This window comes from Halichoerus grypus, chromosome 7, assembly GCF_964656455.1.
Source record: "Halichoerus grypus chromosome 7, mHalGry1.hap1.1, whole genome shotgun sequence".
Lineage (NCBI taxonomy): Eukaryota > Metazoa > Chordata > Mammalia > Carnivora > Phocidae > Halichoerus > Halichoerus grypus.
In genome coordinates, this window is record NC_135718.1 from 69,089,363 (window position 1) to 69,110,396 (window position 21,034).

Genomic DNA, 21,034 nt, shown 5'->3' on the forward strand with positions numbered 1-21,034 from the left:
ACTTTAATTTGTATTTTTCTGGTAACTAATAACCATCGACACGTTTTCATATGATCACCAGCCACTTGCATATCTTACACTGTAAAATGCCTGTTAAATCAGTTGCCCATTTTTCAATGGGGTCATTGGTGTTTTAATTATTGGGTGTAGGATTCGACTCCTTTGTCAGATACACATATTATGAATATTTTCTCCCAGTCTGTGGCATGCCTTTTCATCTTCTTAGTGGTATTTTTGATGAGTAGAGGTTTTTAATTGTAATGAAGTCCATTTATCTTTTTTTTTTTTTTTTTGTAGTTAGTTTTTGTTGGGTCCTAATCAAAGTTTTGCTTATTCCAAAGTTAGAAAAGTGTTCTATACTTTATTCTACAAGCTTTATAGTTTTTGCTGCTACATGTAGGTCTGTGATCCATCTCTAATTAAATTTTGTGTATGGTTTGAAGTATGGATGAAAGCTAATGTTTCCCCATTCCAGTAGCTAGTTGTTCAATTACCATGTGTTTAAAATATAGTTGACCCATGAACAATGTGGGAGTTAGGGGTGCCAGCCCCCCACACAGTCAAAAATCTGAGTTTAACTTTTGACTTCCCCAAAATGGAACTGCTAGTAGCCTACTGTTGACCAGAAGCCTTACTAATAACATAAATAGTTGATTAACACATATTTTGTATGTTACGTGTGTTACCTACTGTATTCTTACAACAAAGTAAGGGAAAGAAAAGAAAATGTTATTAAGAAAATCGTAAGGAAGAGAAAATATATTCACAATACTGTACTGTATTTATTAAAAAAAATCCACATACACATGGACACGCACAGTTCAAACCTGTGGTGGTCAAGGGTCAGTTGTACTCTCTTTTCCTTATTGACTTACTTTGGCACTTTGGTTGAAAATCAATTGACTGTGTGAGTGTGGTCTACTCCTGGACTTTCTATTCTATTCCATTGATCTGTTTTATCTATTTATCTATATGCCAATGCCATACTATCTTGATCTGTAGCTTCAGCATTAATTTGAAATCAAGTAATATATATTCTCTTCATTCTACCTTACAAGGATTTTTTTTTTTTTTTGGCTGATCTAGACCTTGTGCATTTTATTTTATATTTTAGAATAAGCTTGTCGGTTTCTACAAAAGACCATCATGAGATTTTGATTGGAATTGTATTGAGTGAATAGATGAATTTGAGGAAGATAGAAATGTTAAAAATATTCGATTTTCCAATATATGTATATATAGAGTATTCTGTCTTTCTGATTGCTTAAGTCTTTTTAAATTTCTCTCAGAAGTTTTTAAAATGGCTTTCTGTGTGGAGGTCTTGCACATGTTTCTTTAAATTTATCCCTAAATATTTTGAGCTTTAAAATATCTTGTAAATGGTATTTAAAAAAATCATCTTCTACTTATTTGTTGTTGATATTTAGAAATATAATTGCAACCTTGCTAGCTTCAATGCATGATATATTTTCCTTAGTGCTTTACAGAATTTCATGTTTATTCTTGAAGCCACCTGATGCAGGTGTTAGTACAATCATATTTTATAAGAAGTTTGCCCTGAAATTACATATGTTAATTTCTTTGCTCAAGGTCATGCTGGTTGAGTAACAGGAGGACTAGGATTTGAATTTAGGTCTAGTCTGACTCCAATGGCTAGTCCCTTTCCACTCTACTATAATATTTCAACTGTTTGACATTTGGATATTTGAATGGAGTCATACCACATACCATGTGGTTTCCCTGGATTTCACTTGGACATTTTTGTTTCATTGTGTTTCACAAGGACATGAATTGGCTAATGGAAGCTTTAAAACAGAACTAACAAAAATAAGGTGATAAAGAGACTGGTGGTTTTCCCAGTTGAAGGAGACAGTGTTTTTCCATATTCCTCCATGGAAGACTATTCATGCAATTGGATGCAGTTGCAAACTCAGCCCTCTTTCTCCATACTGTTGGTGCACATTAGCTGTTGCTAAATCTTCCACGTGTGGGGATGCTGTCAAACTTGTTTTCCCTCCTTCTCTCTTGCAATGTGCTGCAGGAAACCATTTCTCTACAGCCAAGGAGCTCACGGAGGAGATTAGATCATTAACAGCAGAAAGGGAAGGGCTGGAGGGACTCCTGGACAAGCTTCGGGTGCTGAGTTCCAGGAATGTCCAAAAGCTGGGCAGTGTTAAGGAAGATTACAGCCGACTGAGAAGAGAGCTGGACCAGGGGGAAGCTGCCTATGGTAAGTAGTCACAACTGTTGCTTGGTGAACTATTCATGCTACTGATTGTACTAGGTGGCCAGGCAGGGTGTTCTGTGCCTCATGTGAGCATCGATGTGAAAGGCATCCTGGAGCACATGACACTTTTCCTGGAGGATTTTTTTTGGCAGGAGCCTTGGCAAATGGGGTAGAATTACTTGTCAGCTTTTGTTTTGCTATTCACATGTGACATCTTTCCTTTTTCTGTCTTTTCTCCCCTCCTCTGCCCTGGATTTGCTAATGGCCTTGTGATTATTTAGAGCAATCTCTCCCTTGGCACAGGTCTTGAGAATTTTCTATGTTTGACAATTATGTTCCTTTTGTTCCTTGGCTCAGTCTCCTGGCTTGCACAATCACAGACGAGAGCCTGCTGACTCAGAAAACTGAATAAAGACCATGCAGTGGCGCTTCCTTGTGTGAGTTTTTCCTGAGAGCTTCTTTCTCCAGGAAGAATGGTGTAGAAGAGGCCAATGCTGCCTTAACTGAAGTCTCTGCCTGTCGGAGTAGTTACCGTACTCTTGTGTTCTTTTCCTGTTCCAGTCGTTAAGAGTAACTGAGGTCACCTTGAGGTTTGCTCCCTGGGGGACAGTCTTAGAAGATGCTTGTTCAGTCTGAATTGATAGAGTAAAAACTTATTTCTTTAAAAAAAATGTGAAGAATTTACAGTGTTTCAGTTTCTAATCAGAAGAATGAAATCATGAGAAATAAATGCAGATTTAAAATATGTTAGATGCTAGAATCTGTTTTTTTACTGGTAAAATGAGAAGAAGAATATCCAGCTCATAGGCTGATTAAGTGGTACAGATTAAGTGAGGTAACTTAGAAAGATTTTGAGGTGTGTGTGTGTGTGTGCGCTCTTGCATTTCTTCTAGGAAGTAGAAGCTGCTGGAGGCTAGAGGTCATACATAGTATATCATGGTCCCTAAATGAATGTTTACTAGGAAAATGAAAGACCTATCTACTAATAAGTAACTATATTTACAAAGCATTCTTACTTAAAAAGAAATAAGGAAAGAATGGGAATGTTAGGTAGCCACATTTGAAATACGGCTATTTGAAAATACTCCACAGATTGAAGTAAATGAAGATTAGTATTTAAAACCAGGTAAAGAAGTATGAAATTAGTTAGCAGAAATTAGGTGTGTCTTTTCACTATGAATAAATTGTGTTTGAAAGGCTTACTCCGTTGTAGAAAGAGGTTTCAGTTATTTGAATCACAGGATACTCAGTTGTTATGGTGTCTTCTTCCCAATGGGCAGGCCTAACCTGGAACAACTGAGAGCTTCTTATCTTTCTTTCCCCACTTCTGTAGGTCAAGCCTTCTTTTCTGCCAAATATGTAGAAACTGTACATTTGAGTCTGACTATATAACTAGGGTACTGAGGGATAACAACACTTTTTTCCTAAGATGTGATGCTGTGCTTCATGAAGTCATGATAGGAATGATCATTGGATATTTTAAGTGAATTTTAGCTATAGACTTTTTAAATGTATAAACAATAAAAACTATGAAATTTCTCATGTCATCACTCCATAATTTTTGGCACAATATGGGGGAATCTATTGAATCTAAGAATAAAGAAGATGTGAACAAATTCGGACAAATTTAGTCGAGCAATATTTTCATTTGAACAGTTGAGCTCTTGAAAGCCATAAATATCTCTTAAGAAGAAAAAATGAGCCATGTAGTATTTTTTGAATCTCATCCTTGTCACTTTACTAAGTATCTTCAAAATGATGAATAAAACATAAACAAATGGAATGAGAGATTGTTACCATCAATGATTCTAAGCTGCAGATGGCTAGTTACTATTGTGAAAGAGTTCTTTATGTTTTAGACTTGGATTTTGCTGGATCAGCTACCCTTTTCCCTATGCTTTAGGCTGAAGGTAATTCTTAACCAATCTGAGGTGACTTGGCATTAGGTCAACCAAATTAATAATCTTGGGTTGATGAGAGTAATGGGAGATAAATAAACAAACAAATAAATAAATAAATAATGAATTCCTTAGTAGATTGAAGCTTTTTATTTATTGAAATGCAATAAAACTAGGCCAAAGTCCATAGTCTGCCATTTGTTGGCTTTTGAGAGTTAAAGATTTAGAGGGAGCTCTAAATGTAGAGCTTTAAATGTAGAGCAAATACAAAGGAATAGTATGCACACGCGTGTATGTCCCATGAGCTGACTCTTCTTATCCTTAGATAAAATGTTTTAAAATAAGACTATTTAAGAAATAAGCAATATGTAGAATTCTTTAATAAACCCGATTTTGGTTTCTAGCATGGTTGCAGAATGTGGCAACCATGGATAAGTAACTCTGTGATGGTCAGGGACCCAGGCTCTTCTATTTTGTTCATCTGTACCCCTGGACAGGTGACATTTGGTCCAAGATGGCTGACCCAGCCACACGTATGTCCAAGTCCAGCCAGGAGTTCTGGTTCTATAGCAGAAGGAGAGATTTGCAGTTTTGGGGAGCAATTAGCAGTCTCTCTCATACAGAAAACTCTTATAGATGGGAAGTGTTTTGCTGATCATTTACAGTATTATTACATCTTCTGTGGCTGGCTCAATTGAAATCAAAGAAAAGCACTGTTCTTATGTTTCATTTGTTTTGTCACAGTATCCAGCATGGTGTCTTTGAAAATAGTAAATATACCATAAGTATTTGTTCATTTAATGGGGCCAGATGTTAAAATGAAACATTCCTTTATTTCCATATTATTCCTTTACTCCTCTACTTTGAATTATAGACCCAGACCTTGGATCTTCTTCTTCTTCTTCTTCTTTATTAATTCTTCAAATTCATTTTCTAATTTAGTGAGAACAGAGGTAAGTTTGATTGTCTTTCGTGGAAGATGCTTGAGTTGTCTGAGTGGGATATTCATATGGGGGGGGTGTGAGCAGACAGAACAAAATGATGAAAAAGTCCTGAAATGTGCCAGAGTAATCAAGGGCAAAGGGAGACAGAAATCATCACTGAATCCATTGACTTTGTCACAGTGATACACAGTCTGTGAAGAGACAAGAAGGGGGTGTGTTTTAACCTGTATCAGCTCCTTAAGACTTCAGGAAAATGCGTTTGAATTCTGAGCAACTTTAAGTACAGTGAAATAGAATGAAATGCTTTCAACCCCTGATTACTTGTGGAGATTAACTATAAACCTTTAATTATTGTGGATTTCATTTTTTTTAAGGGAGGCTGAGATTAAAAAAAAACACAACAGTAACTTTTTTAGTTTGCTGTATCTGCTTTTCAGCAAAAAGACAACCCTGAGATTTATATAAATTTTTCCATCCCTTGTGTATAAGTTGATAATCTGTATTGTACTTTATTAATATTGTTGATTTTGCACTATAACTCAGATATAAAGGAAGCAGACGTCAAGGGGAGAGATTTAATCACAGAATAATCAGGGCTAGAATTTTAAATAGGACATCATTAGCATGTTAATGAATTTCCCCACTTTATACCAGCTGCCTGAATAGAAAAGATACTGCAGATGTAGCTCAAAAATCTGGCAGGGTCTGTGGCCCACTGAGCTGTCAGGAATTCGTATAGAGGGCCCGTAAAGTACGTAAAGGGATTCTCTGCGCGGCTATCAAATGGCAGGATTTCGTTTTTCCTGGGAGTGACGGCTGGGTGTGTTCAGCTTTAACTCATTTGCCTTTCAATGAGTAAGAACAAGTGGAGGGCAGATGAGGAGCAGTTTTTTAGTGTAATAAAGTTGGAGGGGAGTCAATTTTTTCAGTTATGGTTTGGGGCTAGTTCAGTACTTCCCCCTTATCCGCAGTCTTGCTTTCTACGGTCTCGGTTACCTGCAATCGACCCCCGTCAGGAAGATGATCCCCCTGATGAATCATCTAAAGGTCACTGGAAGCCTAATGCTGTGTCACAGCGCCTACGACACTCCCCTCACTTCATCCCATCATGTAGGCATTTCATCACCTCACATCATCACAAGAAGGGCGAGTACAACACAAGATATTTTGAAAGAAAGAGCGAGACCACATTCACAAAAGTTTTATTACAGTGTAATTATTCTATTTTATTATTGGTGATTGTTGTTCATCCCTTACTGTGCCTAATTTGTAAGTTAAACTTTATCATAGGTTTATACGCGTAATAAAAAAGGTAGTATACGTAGGGTTCGGTACTCTGTGGTTCAGGCATCCACGAGGGTCTTGGATGCATCTTCTGTGCATAAGGGAGGACCTACCTTTTGCTTTAGATTAGAAAGGCCGTAGGTCCATGCTGACATCATCCTGCCCTGACTTCTGGACTACCGCATAACTTGTGAGCTTGAAATAGCTGATGGAAGGAAGTATGACATTCTCTAGTGAGATATGTGTTCCTTGAACTCTGGAAGTCCACAGGTGAAGCTTCTTTTAGAAGTCACCTCACACCTGTTAAGAAAAGATCTTCAGTATAGAGATCCTGCACTTTACAAGTTCTGCATATATAGGCAGTAACTCCCTTTCCACATTTATGGGATGTATTTAGAAGAAATTTTGAAGAAAAATTAGAACAGAAGAATAGAATTTGCATTCCGTGTGTGTGTGTGTCTGTGTGTCCATGTATGGGGAGGAAATGGAGAAAACATATAATGGAGATGTAAACAACACAATTAACAAAAAAATAAAATTTGAAAGTTGAGATGGAAGAAAAGTCATTGGCTTTTGTTAATTATTCTGTGTTGAGAATGTGATGTGATACTGAGCTCCCTAGGAACCAGAGCAAAAAAGACAACTGAAGTGTCATCCATCTTCCTCAAAAGCAGCTAAAAGCACAAAGTTTTCAGGAATGTGGAGTGGTGTTAAATTCTTAAAGGCCTTTTTTTTTTTTTTTGAGAGAGAGTGCGTGTGCAAGTGGGGGAGGGGACGGTCAGTGGGGGAGGGAGAGATAGAGAATCTCAAGCCCCTGACACAGGGCTCAATCTCACGACCCTGAAATCATGACCTGAGCCAAAATCAAGAGTCAGATGCTTAATGGACTGAGCTACCTAGGCGCTGCTTAAAGGCATTTTTTTTTTTTTTTTGAGAGCATACTGGAAAGTCCTCACAACAGATTCGTAACAAATGCAAAAACACTCTCCATGTGGCTGTTACCAATCCCTCCTGGAAAGGGGGGTGCCTTCAAAGCAGGAGTTCATGGATAGACTGAAATGTATACATATCTTAGATGTGTGGGTGTGTACATATTTTTCCACAAAAATTTTGATCCAGTGTTTTGGCAAAAAGGATTTAGAAAAGAGTCATTCTAAAATCTCCCAAATTTTTAAGAAACTTGTGAAATGATAATAATACCATGGGAATGAATTAGTAAAGGCTCAGGCTAATTACATTTAAGCCTGGAAATTTCCAGTGATCTGACATGATTCAAACATGAGACTAGAAATGTAGAAGAGTAGCCAGAGATCATATTCTGTAGAAATATTCACCAAATGTCACTTTTTTCCCTCTGAACTTTGAGGAAGGTCTGAGTGGTAGACAACTTTGCTCTCTTGGGGCCAGAACAGCAATCGAGCTCTTGATGACCGAGGACCAAGCTGTTTGTCTTGGGACCAGAGGTGTGTTGCAGGTTCTGTATGTGGCAGAACTTAGATTGTTATATGGGGAATATCCTATTTGCATTTGCCTTTCTAAATCAGAAATCTTTGTTTAGATTTAAGAACATAGATAATATGAACTTTGAGAGAAAAACTTCTTCTAAAAAATGTCATAATCTTTCTTTTCTCAGGTTTTTCATGGACTGAACTTTTACATCTCTATCATTGATTAATCTTATTAATAAAATCATTATTTTATCAGTTACATATATATTTGCCTTTTAAATTTCTCTCCATATTTTTTTCCTTTTCTAGTTATATCCTTGCATCTCTGTTAGTGTGGTTATTTCTCTGCCACCACTTTTGCCTGTGAATTTCTGTGCTTGACATTTGCAATGAACTTCCCCCCTCTTTTATCAAAAAATTGTGATAATTCCTTTGGGAGGCCTCTCCACAACAGTGTAAAAAGCCTGTGTTCAGATGTAGGAGGCCTTAGTTTCATTTCCCTTCTGTTGCTTGCTCATCATCTGTGCAACACCTGGCGTAGAGAGTCATCACAGCGTGAGACTTGATGAATGACTGATCTTTTGCAAGGCACTGTATCTTACCTGCTTCTCAGTCGCTTCGCGTATAACACAGTATTTTCATCTATCCATGCATCATTTCTCTGAGCATTTATTGAGCACTTACAGTATGCCAGGCTCTGTGTTAGGCCTTCATGGTCCAGAGTGAATCAGACCCTCAGTCCCTGAGGCCACCAAAGCCCCCATTTACTGGTCCCTCTGGTCTCACATTCCCACAGTTGCATCCATATTTTGTTCTTTCCCTTGCTGTTTACCATTTCTGATCTCCTATTTCTGTGTGATTTTTTAGAAGTCCTTACTTGTTACTTTCTTTTCCACCTGTCTCCCGATTTGCTTTCTATACTCCATTCCCAATACTTCAGTCATATATCCCCTAGGTGGAATGCAATGATGATTTTAATTGTATTTCATACCAATTACAATATACAGTTTTGTGATATGCTGATTTGTTTGGAGTGGGAACATGATTCTATATAATAGGGTGGGTGCATGTGACTCTGACGTGTCTGGTGGATCATTCTTGGCAACAGTGTCTTTCCTGGTCTCTCTCGATTTCCTCTGGATTCTGGGCTTTTGATGACATTGGTTTGCACGTGTGCACACACACACACACGCACACACTTACGCTCATGCGCTCCTTCCTGAAGATTAAGCCAAGAGTGGCGGTTAGGCAGAATGCCATGATTCTAGAGGAGAGTCTGTTGGCTGTGGTTTGGTGAAGGGTGATCTGTTGCATAAGACCATACCATGTCCTGCAGAGTGCTCCACATCTGGATCATTGTCTTTTGTGTGACTCTTCCTCCCGCCCCCATTTTTAAATGTCCCCTTGTGGGAGTGTTGCTACCCTCAGTTAACTGAACAACTTCAGCATTATGTTATGACTTGAAAACATATCTTTCTTATTATGATTATTAGAGCTTAATATTAGTAGAACTCAATTCTAAAGTATTCATAGAGGTATTCATATTACCTTTTATATAGATCCTTATAAGTTTAAAAATGAGTTCTTTTAATATTTCTTCCTCCTTTGCTCTTCATTGTATATATTCAGCGTGTACTTATTGGACCCCTTGCTGTGTGCACAGATTAACTATAGCTATTATGGATTTACTATGTTCTTGCAAAGGAAGGAGTGATCCCCTGTATGTTGTCACATTCTCTTCAGTTATAAATGTGGATTACTTTTCTTTTTGTTCTTAAGCCCTTACTCTGCACCAGGCACTGAGCCAAGTCTCGACGCCTATTTAGCTGCCTAATCCTCTGGACAGTGTGTGGCCGGCTCCAGCACGGTCTCTGTTTTATAGATGAAGATGCTGAGGCTTAGAGAGGGTCAGAGCTTTGTCCAGGGGCACATGGACATGAGGGGTAGGAGCCAGGATTTGAATCCTTTTTTGTCTGCACTTTTATGTTCTTCATGAACTTGATTCATAACATGAGTTTCTCTCTATGCATCCCTCAACCTCACCACCCTACCTAAATGCTGCACTCATAGTCATGACTATGAAAACAGAGTCCACTAAAAATCATCTCTAGAGGATGTTGCGTACCCTGAAAAGACAGGGTTTTTTTTTTCACTTTTGAAATTTGTAAGTATGCTCTCTGTATTTCAAACCTGAAACGAGGATCTGCTATCTGCAACTTCCTGATACCAGATGGATCATTTCACTCGATGGGAGATCCTATAGGTTATAATCGTTATGATAACAACATATTTTGTATTAAAACCGAAATCTTTTGTTGTGGAAGGGTGACTAAGAGAGGCCTAGCATTCTACAGCCAGTAGGAAAAAAAGTTGAACTGTAATAATGTAATTGGATACATATTTGTTAACTTCAAACCACTTTTTGATACGTTTTCAAAGAACCGTTGATAGTTCCGTTTCCTGTTCTAAAATGCTTAAATGTCAGTGTTTTCCTCTGTATTCCTGCAAGTACAGGCATTCGTAAGTGGGTTGACATACTAGCCAGAGTTTCTGGTGGAGGACTACCACAAGCCCTGTTTGCCTATGAATTTACTGCTGTGCCATCCTATTGATCATAAGGAATTCAACTTGCAAAATGTGATGGTCTTCTTTCTAAGCTTCTTTGAGTGAGATTTTGCATTTTAAAATATTTAACATATTCATATAACATAAAACATTTAACATATTCTGTAATTCAGGGCTTTGAGGAATTAGGACTGATTTTTTTCTTAAATTGAGTCCCAATTCTGTGAGGTTTTACTGAATTCAGTTTTATTGGTGCTGTGACATGTTTTCTGCTGTCACAATTTTTTCCAGTGATTACTTTTTTTTTTTTTAAAGATTTTATTTATTTGACAGAGAGAGACACAGCGAGAAAGGGAACACAAGCAGGGGGAGTGGGAGAGGGAGAAGCAGGCTTCCTGCTGAGCAGGGAGTCCGATGTGGGGCTCGATCCCAGGATCCTGGGATTATGACCTGAGCCAAAGGCAGACGCTTAACAACTAAGCCACCCAGGCACCCCAGTGATTACATTTGTATGAAATACCTTGTTTTCCTCTTTGACATTGCCATGAGTCATGGCCTCCTGCTATTTTCCTCAGCTACTTCCTCTTCTTTGAAGCTGCCATATGTTTAGGAACCCAAGAGAGACAGTACTTTTTTTTTGAGAGACCATTATTTGTTGTTAATTTGATTTTTCAGCTCTTGTAAAGGAGAAGGGGATATGCCGATCAATGTTTTCCTGCCCTGATTGCTTCGTTGCTCCACTTTTTGCTGCCCTGGGCCCACCACACTTTCGTATTTGGGGATAGCCATCCTGTCTCATCTGTTTTCCCTCAGGTTTTTATACAATTGGGGAGGGAGGGTTGGATCACCATAGGGGTGGGCAATCCTAAGCTAATGCATTGAAGTTTAATATTTATAGCATGGCAGAAACCATCAAGAGTTGCTTAAAGATCTACTGACTTGGCAGCATCAAAAATTTATAAACCAGATATGCTTATATTTTGTGTGCTCCCACAGTTATATAATGCAATTGTATTTTTGTCTTGACATTATACTTTCCAAGGTCTTCATGACTCATTAACAACTGGTTGCATACTTTGCTTCGAGATTTAATTATAACCAAACTTTTAAATTCTCCTTTTATTTACCAAACTGATGTTTAACTTTTGGTTATTGTAGCCTATTTTGAACATCTCCCTTTTTGTATATGTTACTATGGCTGCTTTATACTTCATGTGTCCCCAAATGTTATATTACCCTTCCCTAAGAAAGAACCTAATGCAAATATACTATGATTTTAGGGTGTACTTAATGAAAGGAAGCCTGGGCTTGCTCAGACAAGGTAACTGTAGTATTTGAGCTTCTTTTTAACTCTGTATGTGACCCAGCATTCGACTTTGGTCCGTATGTCCCAATTGTATTGGCAAAACAGAAAATTAGACTTTGGCAAATGTCTGTTTGTCTTTCACCGAACGCCATTTTTTCCCCCCAGAGACTGAGGAACAGTAGGGGCTAAATACCAGACTCCATGTCTGCCCTGAGAAGGTCACCAAACACTGAAATTCCCTAGCGGTCTGGAATCCCCTAGCGGTCTGGAATCCTAGCAATGCATCAACCTTTGGAGGCAAAGTAATTTCCCCTATGGATTATATAAGAATCCTCTGAAGGTGAAGCTTATAAGATTCCTGGGGTTACTCTAGTGGTTTAAAATTTAAAAAAAAAATTTGTTCCGCAAAACGGCATAAGAATAAGACACATTTTCAAAGCCGAACAAAAAGAAGTCCATCATACAACATCTGTAACAGAGCTCCTGGTTTTATTTTTAGTGTCGCCCCAGTGTCCGAAGCACGTGCACACCTCCTACACACTGTGTATTCTCTCCCTGCCGTTCGCCTATGTGGCAATAATGAAAGCATCACATCACTCAAGCCTCGCAACTGTATTTGTGATAAATTTGTCACCCCCATTCTAGAGATGCTGACACTGAGCAACAGTGAGCTCAGGGAGTTGTAGATGGGAAGTGAGGAGCTAGAATGGGACTTGGAACTTCTGGCTCCAGAGCCGTGCTCCTCAACACACTTATATTTCCCTGTTGTGACATAGCATTCCACTTTATTATTTATGGTCTTTGTAACATCCCGAGACTCAATATACCATGCTGTGCTTAGTCCTTATTTTGATGTGTGTCATGATCATTTTTATGAATTCCTTTCTAAAGATAAAGTGCCAGATCGGGATTACTGGACCAGAGAGTATGATCAGCTTTATGGCGTAGCACATGTGCAAACTGATTTTCAAAGAATTATACAGTTTAATTGATGCTACCAACCCATCCTTTCCCGTACTGGGTGTTATTTCTTAAAAGGTTATTAGTCCAATAACAATAATTAGATAGTACTTAGTTCATGCCTTATTTCTGCATATATTTGACCAATCACAAGGCTGAACTCGCTTCTTTTTGTGCCTTTATAATTTTTTTTCATAGTTTCTTGTCCATGCACTTTGTCCATTCTTGGGGGGAGGGGAAGGGAATGTGATGATTTCCTCATCTTTATTTAATATGGTTATTATAATTTTTTCCTTTGTGTGTACACACACGTGTGAAATTAACCCCTTATCATAATTAGTAACAGAGCAAGAAAAGAAATTTTTGTAAACAGTGATACCATGTTGGGATGACAGTTTAGGATAAATTCTGAAACTTCTTAAGGCATCAGGATGCAAATCATGTAACAAACAGCGACAGAGACAGGTCTTCCCCAGGAAAGGCAGTCTGTCTCCACTCTGTGCATTAATATTCATTGGGCCTGGCCTTTCGAACACATGAGATATCTAGGGAGCTGCTGCAATTGGGACCATAATGAACTGGCTTCACTCTTTACAATAAATCTGGGGAAGACATTGTTTTTCAGGTTTGCATCCATTAAAATACACAAACTGAGAGAGGTGTACGGCTTCCTACCCACCTCCTGCCTTTCTCAGCATGACGCAGCTACTGTCACCATCTTTAACTTTTTTTTTAAAGAGTTTTTTATATATTTGAGAGACAGAGAGAGAGCACACGAGCAGGGGGGAGGGGCAGAGAGAGAGGGACAGAGCATCCCAAGCAGACTCTATGCCGAGCGCGGAGTCTGACACAGGGCTCAATCTCACGACCTTGAGATCACAACCTGAGAGGAAACCAACAGTCCGATGCTTAACTGAGTGCACCACCCAGGCACCCCCGCCTTTTTAAAAAATTTTCTGTTTTCTTAAATAGATCCACTAGAAAAATAGCTTCTACATGTAGGAATTTTCCCCTCCAAAGCATACTGTTAATTCACAGACTGAAGGAGAGTGTCTGTGGTGTGTGTGTGGCCACTGAAGCTCAGTGTGAGGGAGAGAGCTAAAGGACATGGTAGAAAAAGGAACTCCCTGTCCTGGAAAAATGCCAGAAGGGATGACCTTTTACATTTTCACCAGCTTTTCGTAGAGAGCTGTTGGGTTTGCTAGGGCTCCCTCCCCTTCTCAGACAATAAGCAGTGTTGGGCATTAAGTCAAAGATCCCTTTCCGAGGATGATGTGTAATCATAATAAATTACTATGATCTGGGCTTCATGAAGGCACCTTCTTGCCTGTTGCAGCTGTTGGGCATCAGATTCTCCCATCTCCCAGACCACGTCTTCCCATGGCTTTCTGCTGCTTCCCCTTGATTTTCTGGTTTCTTCCCTCCACCTCTGGAATATCCCATGCCCTTATCCACCCATGTGCCCACTCCCTACATTCCTTCTAAGCTTTCACCCTGATGGCTCCCTCTGACCCTCTGAACTTCCCATGATCTCTGCGTGCTCTGGATAGAGTATATGAAACCTCCCCACCATCTCCCCAGAAGTGGCTTCCTGTGACATCTGTGTCTGGATTTCTCTTGCCACAGAACCCATGGACTCTCCTGTATGTACATTCTGTGTCCTCCTTGTGCCATTTTGTTCTCCCCCTGCCTTGAGCTTAGCCTGATACGGCAAAGGTGATCATTATCCCTCCCTTAATGTTCCATGATTATTCATTTCGCTTTGCCATGTTGAATGGAATATTTAATAGCATCTATGAAGAAGCCTGAAGACTATAAATAAATGTTCTCTCTGGTCTTGAAAGAGTTTTATACAATATAAAATTTAGAGCACATTTTTCTCAGGAGCCCTGACATTAATATTCATCATGAGCCCCAAAGTAGAAGCTATTCTATTTTAGCATAATGAAGTTTACCATATGTTTCAAAGTTACTTGCAATTGTGCTTCTCCTAATGACAATTAAAAAGGTCATCTTGTCTTGCCAGTTTCTGTTACATATATAAACCAGTTCCTGGCTGCCAGGGTGAGATGTATGAGGGCATTTGTGTGCAAATACAAGGGGAAGACATGATTCTTCTTATCCCAAAGTGTAGCCGTTTACATCTAATTACCAAACATGGAGCACACTATTCTTTGGCTTTATAACATATATGGACATAGAAATTGAGACTTCCAAAGAAAATTCTCCTCTGTGTTCTCAGTGACTAGATTATTTGAGTTTTTTTTTTTAACCCCCGTTCATTAAGCATTATTGATGTGATGGGTCCCCTAAAACATTGGATAGAGAAATTTGCCATAAAGACACTGGTTTGTTTCTGATCTTTTTTCTGCCTTGCTTAAAAAGTTATTTATTTGCGTTAGTTATGGGAACAGTATTGTATTTAATTCTCCACATCTGAACTTTGATAAAAGAATAGGGAGAAGGGGAGAAGGTGGCCACGAGTCAGGGTAACAGGTTTCTTATGGAGCTCGTAGAGGGCTGAATCTGCGTTAACATCGAAGCAGGTGATCCTTGGAGGAGAGGGTCTTGGGAGCTGATGCTGGAGGACGGTGGTTCTTAATCTGGTTTGGGAATAGCAAATCAGGTTGCCTTTGCCATAGTTGAAATATTAATATATTTCTATGTATAAATTCCCCTTCATTTTCCTTCCTTTCTCCCTCCCTTCCTTCCTTCCTTCTTCCCTCCCTCCCTCCTTCCCTGCCTTCCTTCCTTTTTTTCTCCAAGCTTCTTTGCCTGAATACGACAGGCTAAATTCTGTATTCAAGCCGTTAGAATTTATGAACGTTTATCAATAGATAGGAAAGACAGGTAAGAACGTTTTGGATTCATTAGTGCATGCACATGGTCTCCATAATTTTCAAATTTCTTACTTGGGAGAATACTGGAGAAGATTCTGTGGCCCATGAAACGTCTGATTGTTGCCATCTGCTACTATTAAATGCGTCAGCTTTAACAATTAATCTGTGTATTGAGCATATATTCATGGAATACAGACAGTGCAGAGAGCCGCCCCTGCCCGGCCTTTAGGTGTGAGCTGTGCGCTGACGGCTGCGCGCCATCCCTCTGGAACCATTTGTGGTCAGATTTGCCAGAGGCACAGAATTGGTCCACATCCCTCAAGGTGCTTTCTAGGCTAATGAATCGATGTTAATTATTTTTACTATTAAAAATGATCTTTCTTAATTGAGAGTGCTAGAAAGAGAGGAATAAACAGTTTTCGTAGCCCTGTTACACATAAGTGAAGAAGAAAAATCACCATGTTTATGTAAATAAGGAAAAGAATGGTAGCATGAATATGAAGAGGGTTCCTTTCTTCCACTCTTATATTCCTCTCTGGCCTAAAGCTGTTAACATCGAGTGTGTGTCCCTGTTGTCGTTTCGTATTATAACCCACATGTTGTTTGATGCTGATAGGGATGGGTATCTGAAGAGGTACATGTAAGTTTGTGTAGTGGCCTTTTTTTGATTGTCCATTTTGACTCAGTGTCTGATGCCCTTACACGGAGGTGTTTTGCAGGACCGTCGCTCATGTCTGGAGGTCCTGTGCAGGCTGGGGCTTGCAGCACCTGCCTGGTCTCTCACCCCAAAGCCTTCGTTAGCGCTTGATGCTACAGCAGGTGTTGAGTACCTCCTAGGTGCCAGGCACGGGGAAGGGAGGATGGGAGGGTCGGATCCTGTCCGGAGAGGCTTGCAGTCATTGGTGGGGGAGGCAGGCCCACACAGCAAACAGGACACTGTGTGGGGAGGGATGAAATAAAGAAACGAAGGCGAAAAGAGAGCAGAGAGGAAGACAGCTACAAGTGCCCTGAAAGAACCGGGCCCGCTTCGCAGAGAAGGCAAAGCGGCTTTGAAGGTGGCTGAGGGTGGAGGTGCTGGAGGCCTCTAGGCTGGAGGAGAGCATGACTCAGAGGTCAGGGGAGCATGGCACGTTTGCGGCATGAGGAGACCAGGGACTGGATCTCGGCCCTGCCACATAGCTGCTGCGTGACTTTGGATAAGGCTCCTGATCTCTCTGAGCACCAGTCTCCCCCTCTGTCACAGGAATGTGACCGCCTTCCTGTAATCACACAGAGCTGTGAGAGGATGAAATGAGATAACGCATGTGACAGACGTGGCTTGGCCCCTGGCTTGTAATAAGGACTCAGTTAATCTCATTTAACATCATTATTGATCTGGCCAATGGTAGGTCCGATAATAGGTCCAATAATGAGAGCCCAAGAGTGGGAAGTGTAGAGGGTGAGGCTGAAGAAGTGGGGAAGAGCTAGACTAGGAGAGGTTTCTTCACCATGCTGGAGTTGTCAAGGGTTTTTGAAGGTGGTGGTTAGTCATTGAAGAAACCTGGTTCCTGTGACCTTAATCTACCCTGAACATTCTTACTTTATAAGATAGATGACTATCTACAATCTCATATCAGTGTTTCTCTCTTAAAAATGTGACTAACATTACGTATCTATTAAGGCTAGATAAAAAAATACTGATAGTGTCAAGTGCTGAGAAGAAGGTGAGACAACTAGATTGCTCATAGATTGCTGGTGGGTGTAAATGGTAGAGCCATTCTAGAGAATAGTTCGCCAGTTTCTTATAAACTTAAACATGCACTTGCCATGGTGACCCAGGAATTCCATTCCTAGATATTTATTTATCCTATAGAAATAGTTATGCCCACACAAAAATGTGTAATGGATTTTATAGCAGCATGATTCATAATCACCCCAAACTGGAGAAGCCCAGTGTCCTTCAGTGGGTGACAGGAATAATAAGCTTTTGAGCATCCACATAGTGGAATACTACTCAGCAATAAAAAGGATCAATTATTCATACACACAACTTGGATGCATCTCAAATGCATTATGCTGAATCAAAGGAGACAGACACAAAAGCCTTTATCCTGTATGATTCAATTCATTTAACACTGTAGAAAAGGCAGACCCCTAGGGACAGGGCTATAGTGTTGGGGGAGGGTCTGACTACAAAGAGGCAGCACGAGGGAATTCCTTGGGGGTGTTTAGATTGTTCTGTATCTTGTTTGTGGTGATAGTTACAAAAATCCATCCATGGTATTAAAACCCATAGAGCTATACACCAAAAAAAGGAAAAAAAAAAAAAAAAGAAGAAGAAGTGTTACTGTATATGAAAAAGAAAGAGTTTAAAAAAACTCTGAAATTTATAGCTCATATCTTGTATGCATTATCTGTTTGATCTCATTTAAGCCTCCAATAGCCCTGTGAGGTTCATGTTACTATTTTCTCTAGTATTATATTATCCACTATTGTTACTATTGACTACGTTGACATTTCATAAGGTTCGGCCTAAGGTTGCAGAGCCTGGCACAAGCCAGCTTTGTGTCACTCTTCAGGCCCACAGGACTGCATGCCACCCCTCAAGGAGTTGGAGTGGGGACAGGAGACACTTGTCTCAGCCTCTGGTCCAGGCTGCTCCCCAGTGACCCAGTTACCCAGCTGATCCGTCAATGTCTGTGGCTCTGTGTGTCCTGTGGTTCAAAGTTTACAAATGGGCAAAGGTGTTAAATGATTTTCCTATATGCTTAGTCTCAGAAAGGGAGTTTGCTATTGAATATTTTTATCCCTAACTTCTTTTTTTTATGATTTATTTATTTATTTATTTGACAGAGAGAGACAAAGCAAGAGAAGAAACACAAGCAGGGGGAGTGGGAGAGGGAGAAACAGGCCTCCCACCGAGCAGGGAGCCTGATGCAGGGCTCGATCCCAGGAGCCTGGGATCATGACCTGAGCCGAAGGCAGACGCTTAATGTCTGAGCCACCCAGGTGCCCCTATCCCTAACCTCTTAACTTGTACTGTTGGCTAAGTTATATTTAGCTTCTTTTCAAGGAAGTACCACCTCCCCAGAGGGCTTTTGAATGGTGACACCAGTGAAAACCTTGTTCAATTTTCATTCACTTCACAGCTTCAACTTAGTCTCCTTAAATATCGTTCAGGTTGTAACCCAAGGCAGCTCTGTGGCTGCGTAGAGCTGTTAATTAACTAACATACTCAACCTTAGACCACAGGGTAGGAGATAACTCCTTAGAGAAAAAAAAAGCAAGATATTAAATAAAGAGGAACAGTAAAAAAATGGAGGAATCTTAATTCTTTTTGTATATTTTATACTTATTTGTTTAAATATCTATTTCTCCAACCACTGTGACAGTTTTTGAGATCATTAATCTTCTGTATCCCCCCGCCCCCATCTGTGCTTTGCATGTAGAGTAGGGGCTTAGTACAAGCTTGCTGAATTAGATGGATCCTGAATTAGAGAGCTGAGTGGAATTTGTGGGGTGCAGTATTTCAGGGTATTATTCTTCCAGCAGTCCTGTATTCAGAATCAACTATGTGCCAAGTCCTGTGTAGGTGCTCTTAGAGATATTATGTGAATTATTACTTATAAAATCCTATGAAGCATATATCCTCCTTCCTGAAGGAGGAAACTGAGGCCAGGAAGGATGAGCTGAACTTCTCAGTATGCACATCAGACAGTGTGAGCTGTGTGGTCAGACCCATGCAAATTCAGATTCACATAGTGCCATGTCATGAAATGGGACATGGCATGGGGTAGTTGTTTAACTCCTGTGAGCCTCATTTTCTGCCCAGTTTACTCATGTAACCAGTGGTGGATCCAGTGTTTGGCCCTGAAGCTTTTACAGTTTGGAGGTAGGTCTTATATAAGAAAAAGCACATAAAATTCTGAATCAAAATTAGTAGCAGCGCTTGGAAGGGACCCATGAAGGTGAGTGGCCCTGAGGCATATGTGTCATTAGATTTATGGTAAATCTGTCCTTGCTTTCAGCAGATTTTACTGTGGGCCACTAGGTGCCCAGCCCCAGAGATGGAAGAACTGCTGGGAGGGACCAGCAGGAAACAAACAAACTGCACTGCAGTGTGAGAAGTGCTATGACGGGCAAGCTTGCAGTGCCAGGGCAAGGTTGCTGGAATAAATTGTGTCTAAGCTGTGACTTAGGGCATGGAAAGGTTAAAACAGAGAAAAATATGGAAAACACATTTGAGGCAGAAGGAAGAGCAAGGCATGGAGGTGAGAAAAAAACGTACTTCCTTTAAGGACCATAAGAAGTTCAGTGTGCCTGGTTATTTAATGTGATGGAGGAGTGGAGAGGGCTTAAGTTTCAGAATTAGGGAAGGCCAGGTGGGCTCGTGTACCATTGAAGGAGCTTGGGAATGATCAGAAGAGCAAGATGGAGCAACTGAATAGATTTAAGCAGGGGGTGATTTCATTAGATCTGCACTGAAAGAAAAACAATGAAAAATAAAGCCCACAGTGGGTCTGGCTGCAGACTGCAGAGGGGATCCACACTGGGTATGAGGGCCCTCCTCAGGGAGGCACGTGGGGGGCTGTATCCTGGAGAGGGGTTGGGGGGAAGGTGGCTGGAAACAAGACAATGGCCGCGAGGACTGTAAGGAGTAGGTAGAGGGCAGAGATGTTTAGCACTCAGAACCAACAAGGTTTGATTGGATATTTAGAGATGGGAGTGGCAGGAAGATGACAAGGGGGAGTTGGCCTTGAAGGTCAGGTTCCTGGCCTGTCTCACAGGTGGGCCATATTCACTGGAATCACGACTGTAAGAACAGCAGATTGGGAAGAGATCATACATTTCCTTTTACGCCTTTTACTTTGCAGATCCTATGTGACATCCGAGTGGAGATGTTTGACAGACAGCTGGATGTGAGGCTGAGGAAGGAGAGCTGGGCTGACCGTTTGGGTTTGGGCTGTTCTCAGCATATGGCTGACACAGCCATTGGGATAGAGGAGAGGGCAGAGGAAAAGCAAGTGCAGGGAAAAGGAAGCATAAGGGAGGAGGCTAAAGAGCACTAACATTTAGGGGACAGGTGAGGAAGGGGAGCCACAAGGGAGCATGAAGGACTGTGGTCAGAGAAGAAGGAGGATAGGCAAGAGTGGGACGTCCCAGAAGGTGCAAGGAGCACAGGTTATTTTTATTTGTCTGGTTTCCTTCCATTAAGGACTCACTCCTCCCTTTTCCTTCATGAACGTGACCATAGTGATCAATACTGTGGCCATTGATGTGGCAAGCGGCCCAGCATGGACATCTATAGAGCACTCACCGGCAGTGAGGATTATTCAAGCTGTGGAAATGTGACCTGAGCAGGGTCCATCAGAACCGGGCCCCCCTGCCCTGGCCAGAGTAAGGGAAGCTGGGAGGATGAGAATCTGGGACTCGTGGGGTCATTTTCCTGCCACATGGAAAGGTCACATGCAAAATGAAGCCATGAAGGGACAAGCAGAGATGAGAGATGGATGGAGAGGGGAGGTGGAGAGTCCTAGCAGAGGACTAGCAAAGCTCTGGCTCCTTTTATCCACAAGTCTGGGC

At 40.7% G+C, this 21,034-nt stretch overlaps 1 protein-coding gene across 1 annotated transcript in view; it reads left to right on the forward strand.

The window, feature by feature from the left end:
• The window catches only part of DISC1 (DISC1 scaffold protein), a 366,980-nt gene that overhangs the window by 157,631 nt on the left and 188,315 nt on the right, over positions 1–21,034 (forward strand). Inside the window, exon 9 of the mRNA XM_078077709.1 lies at positions 2,042–2,230. Within this exon, the coding sequence (XP_077933835.1) occupies positions 2,042–2,230 (189 nt within the window). The remainder of the gene's footprint in view (positions 1–2,041; positions 2,231–21,034) is intronic.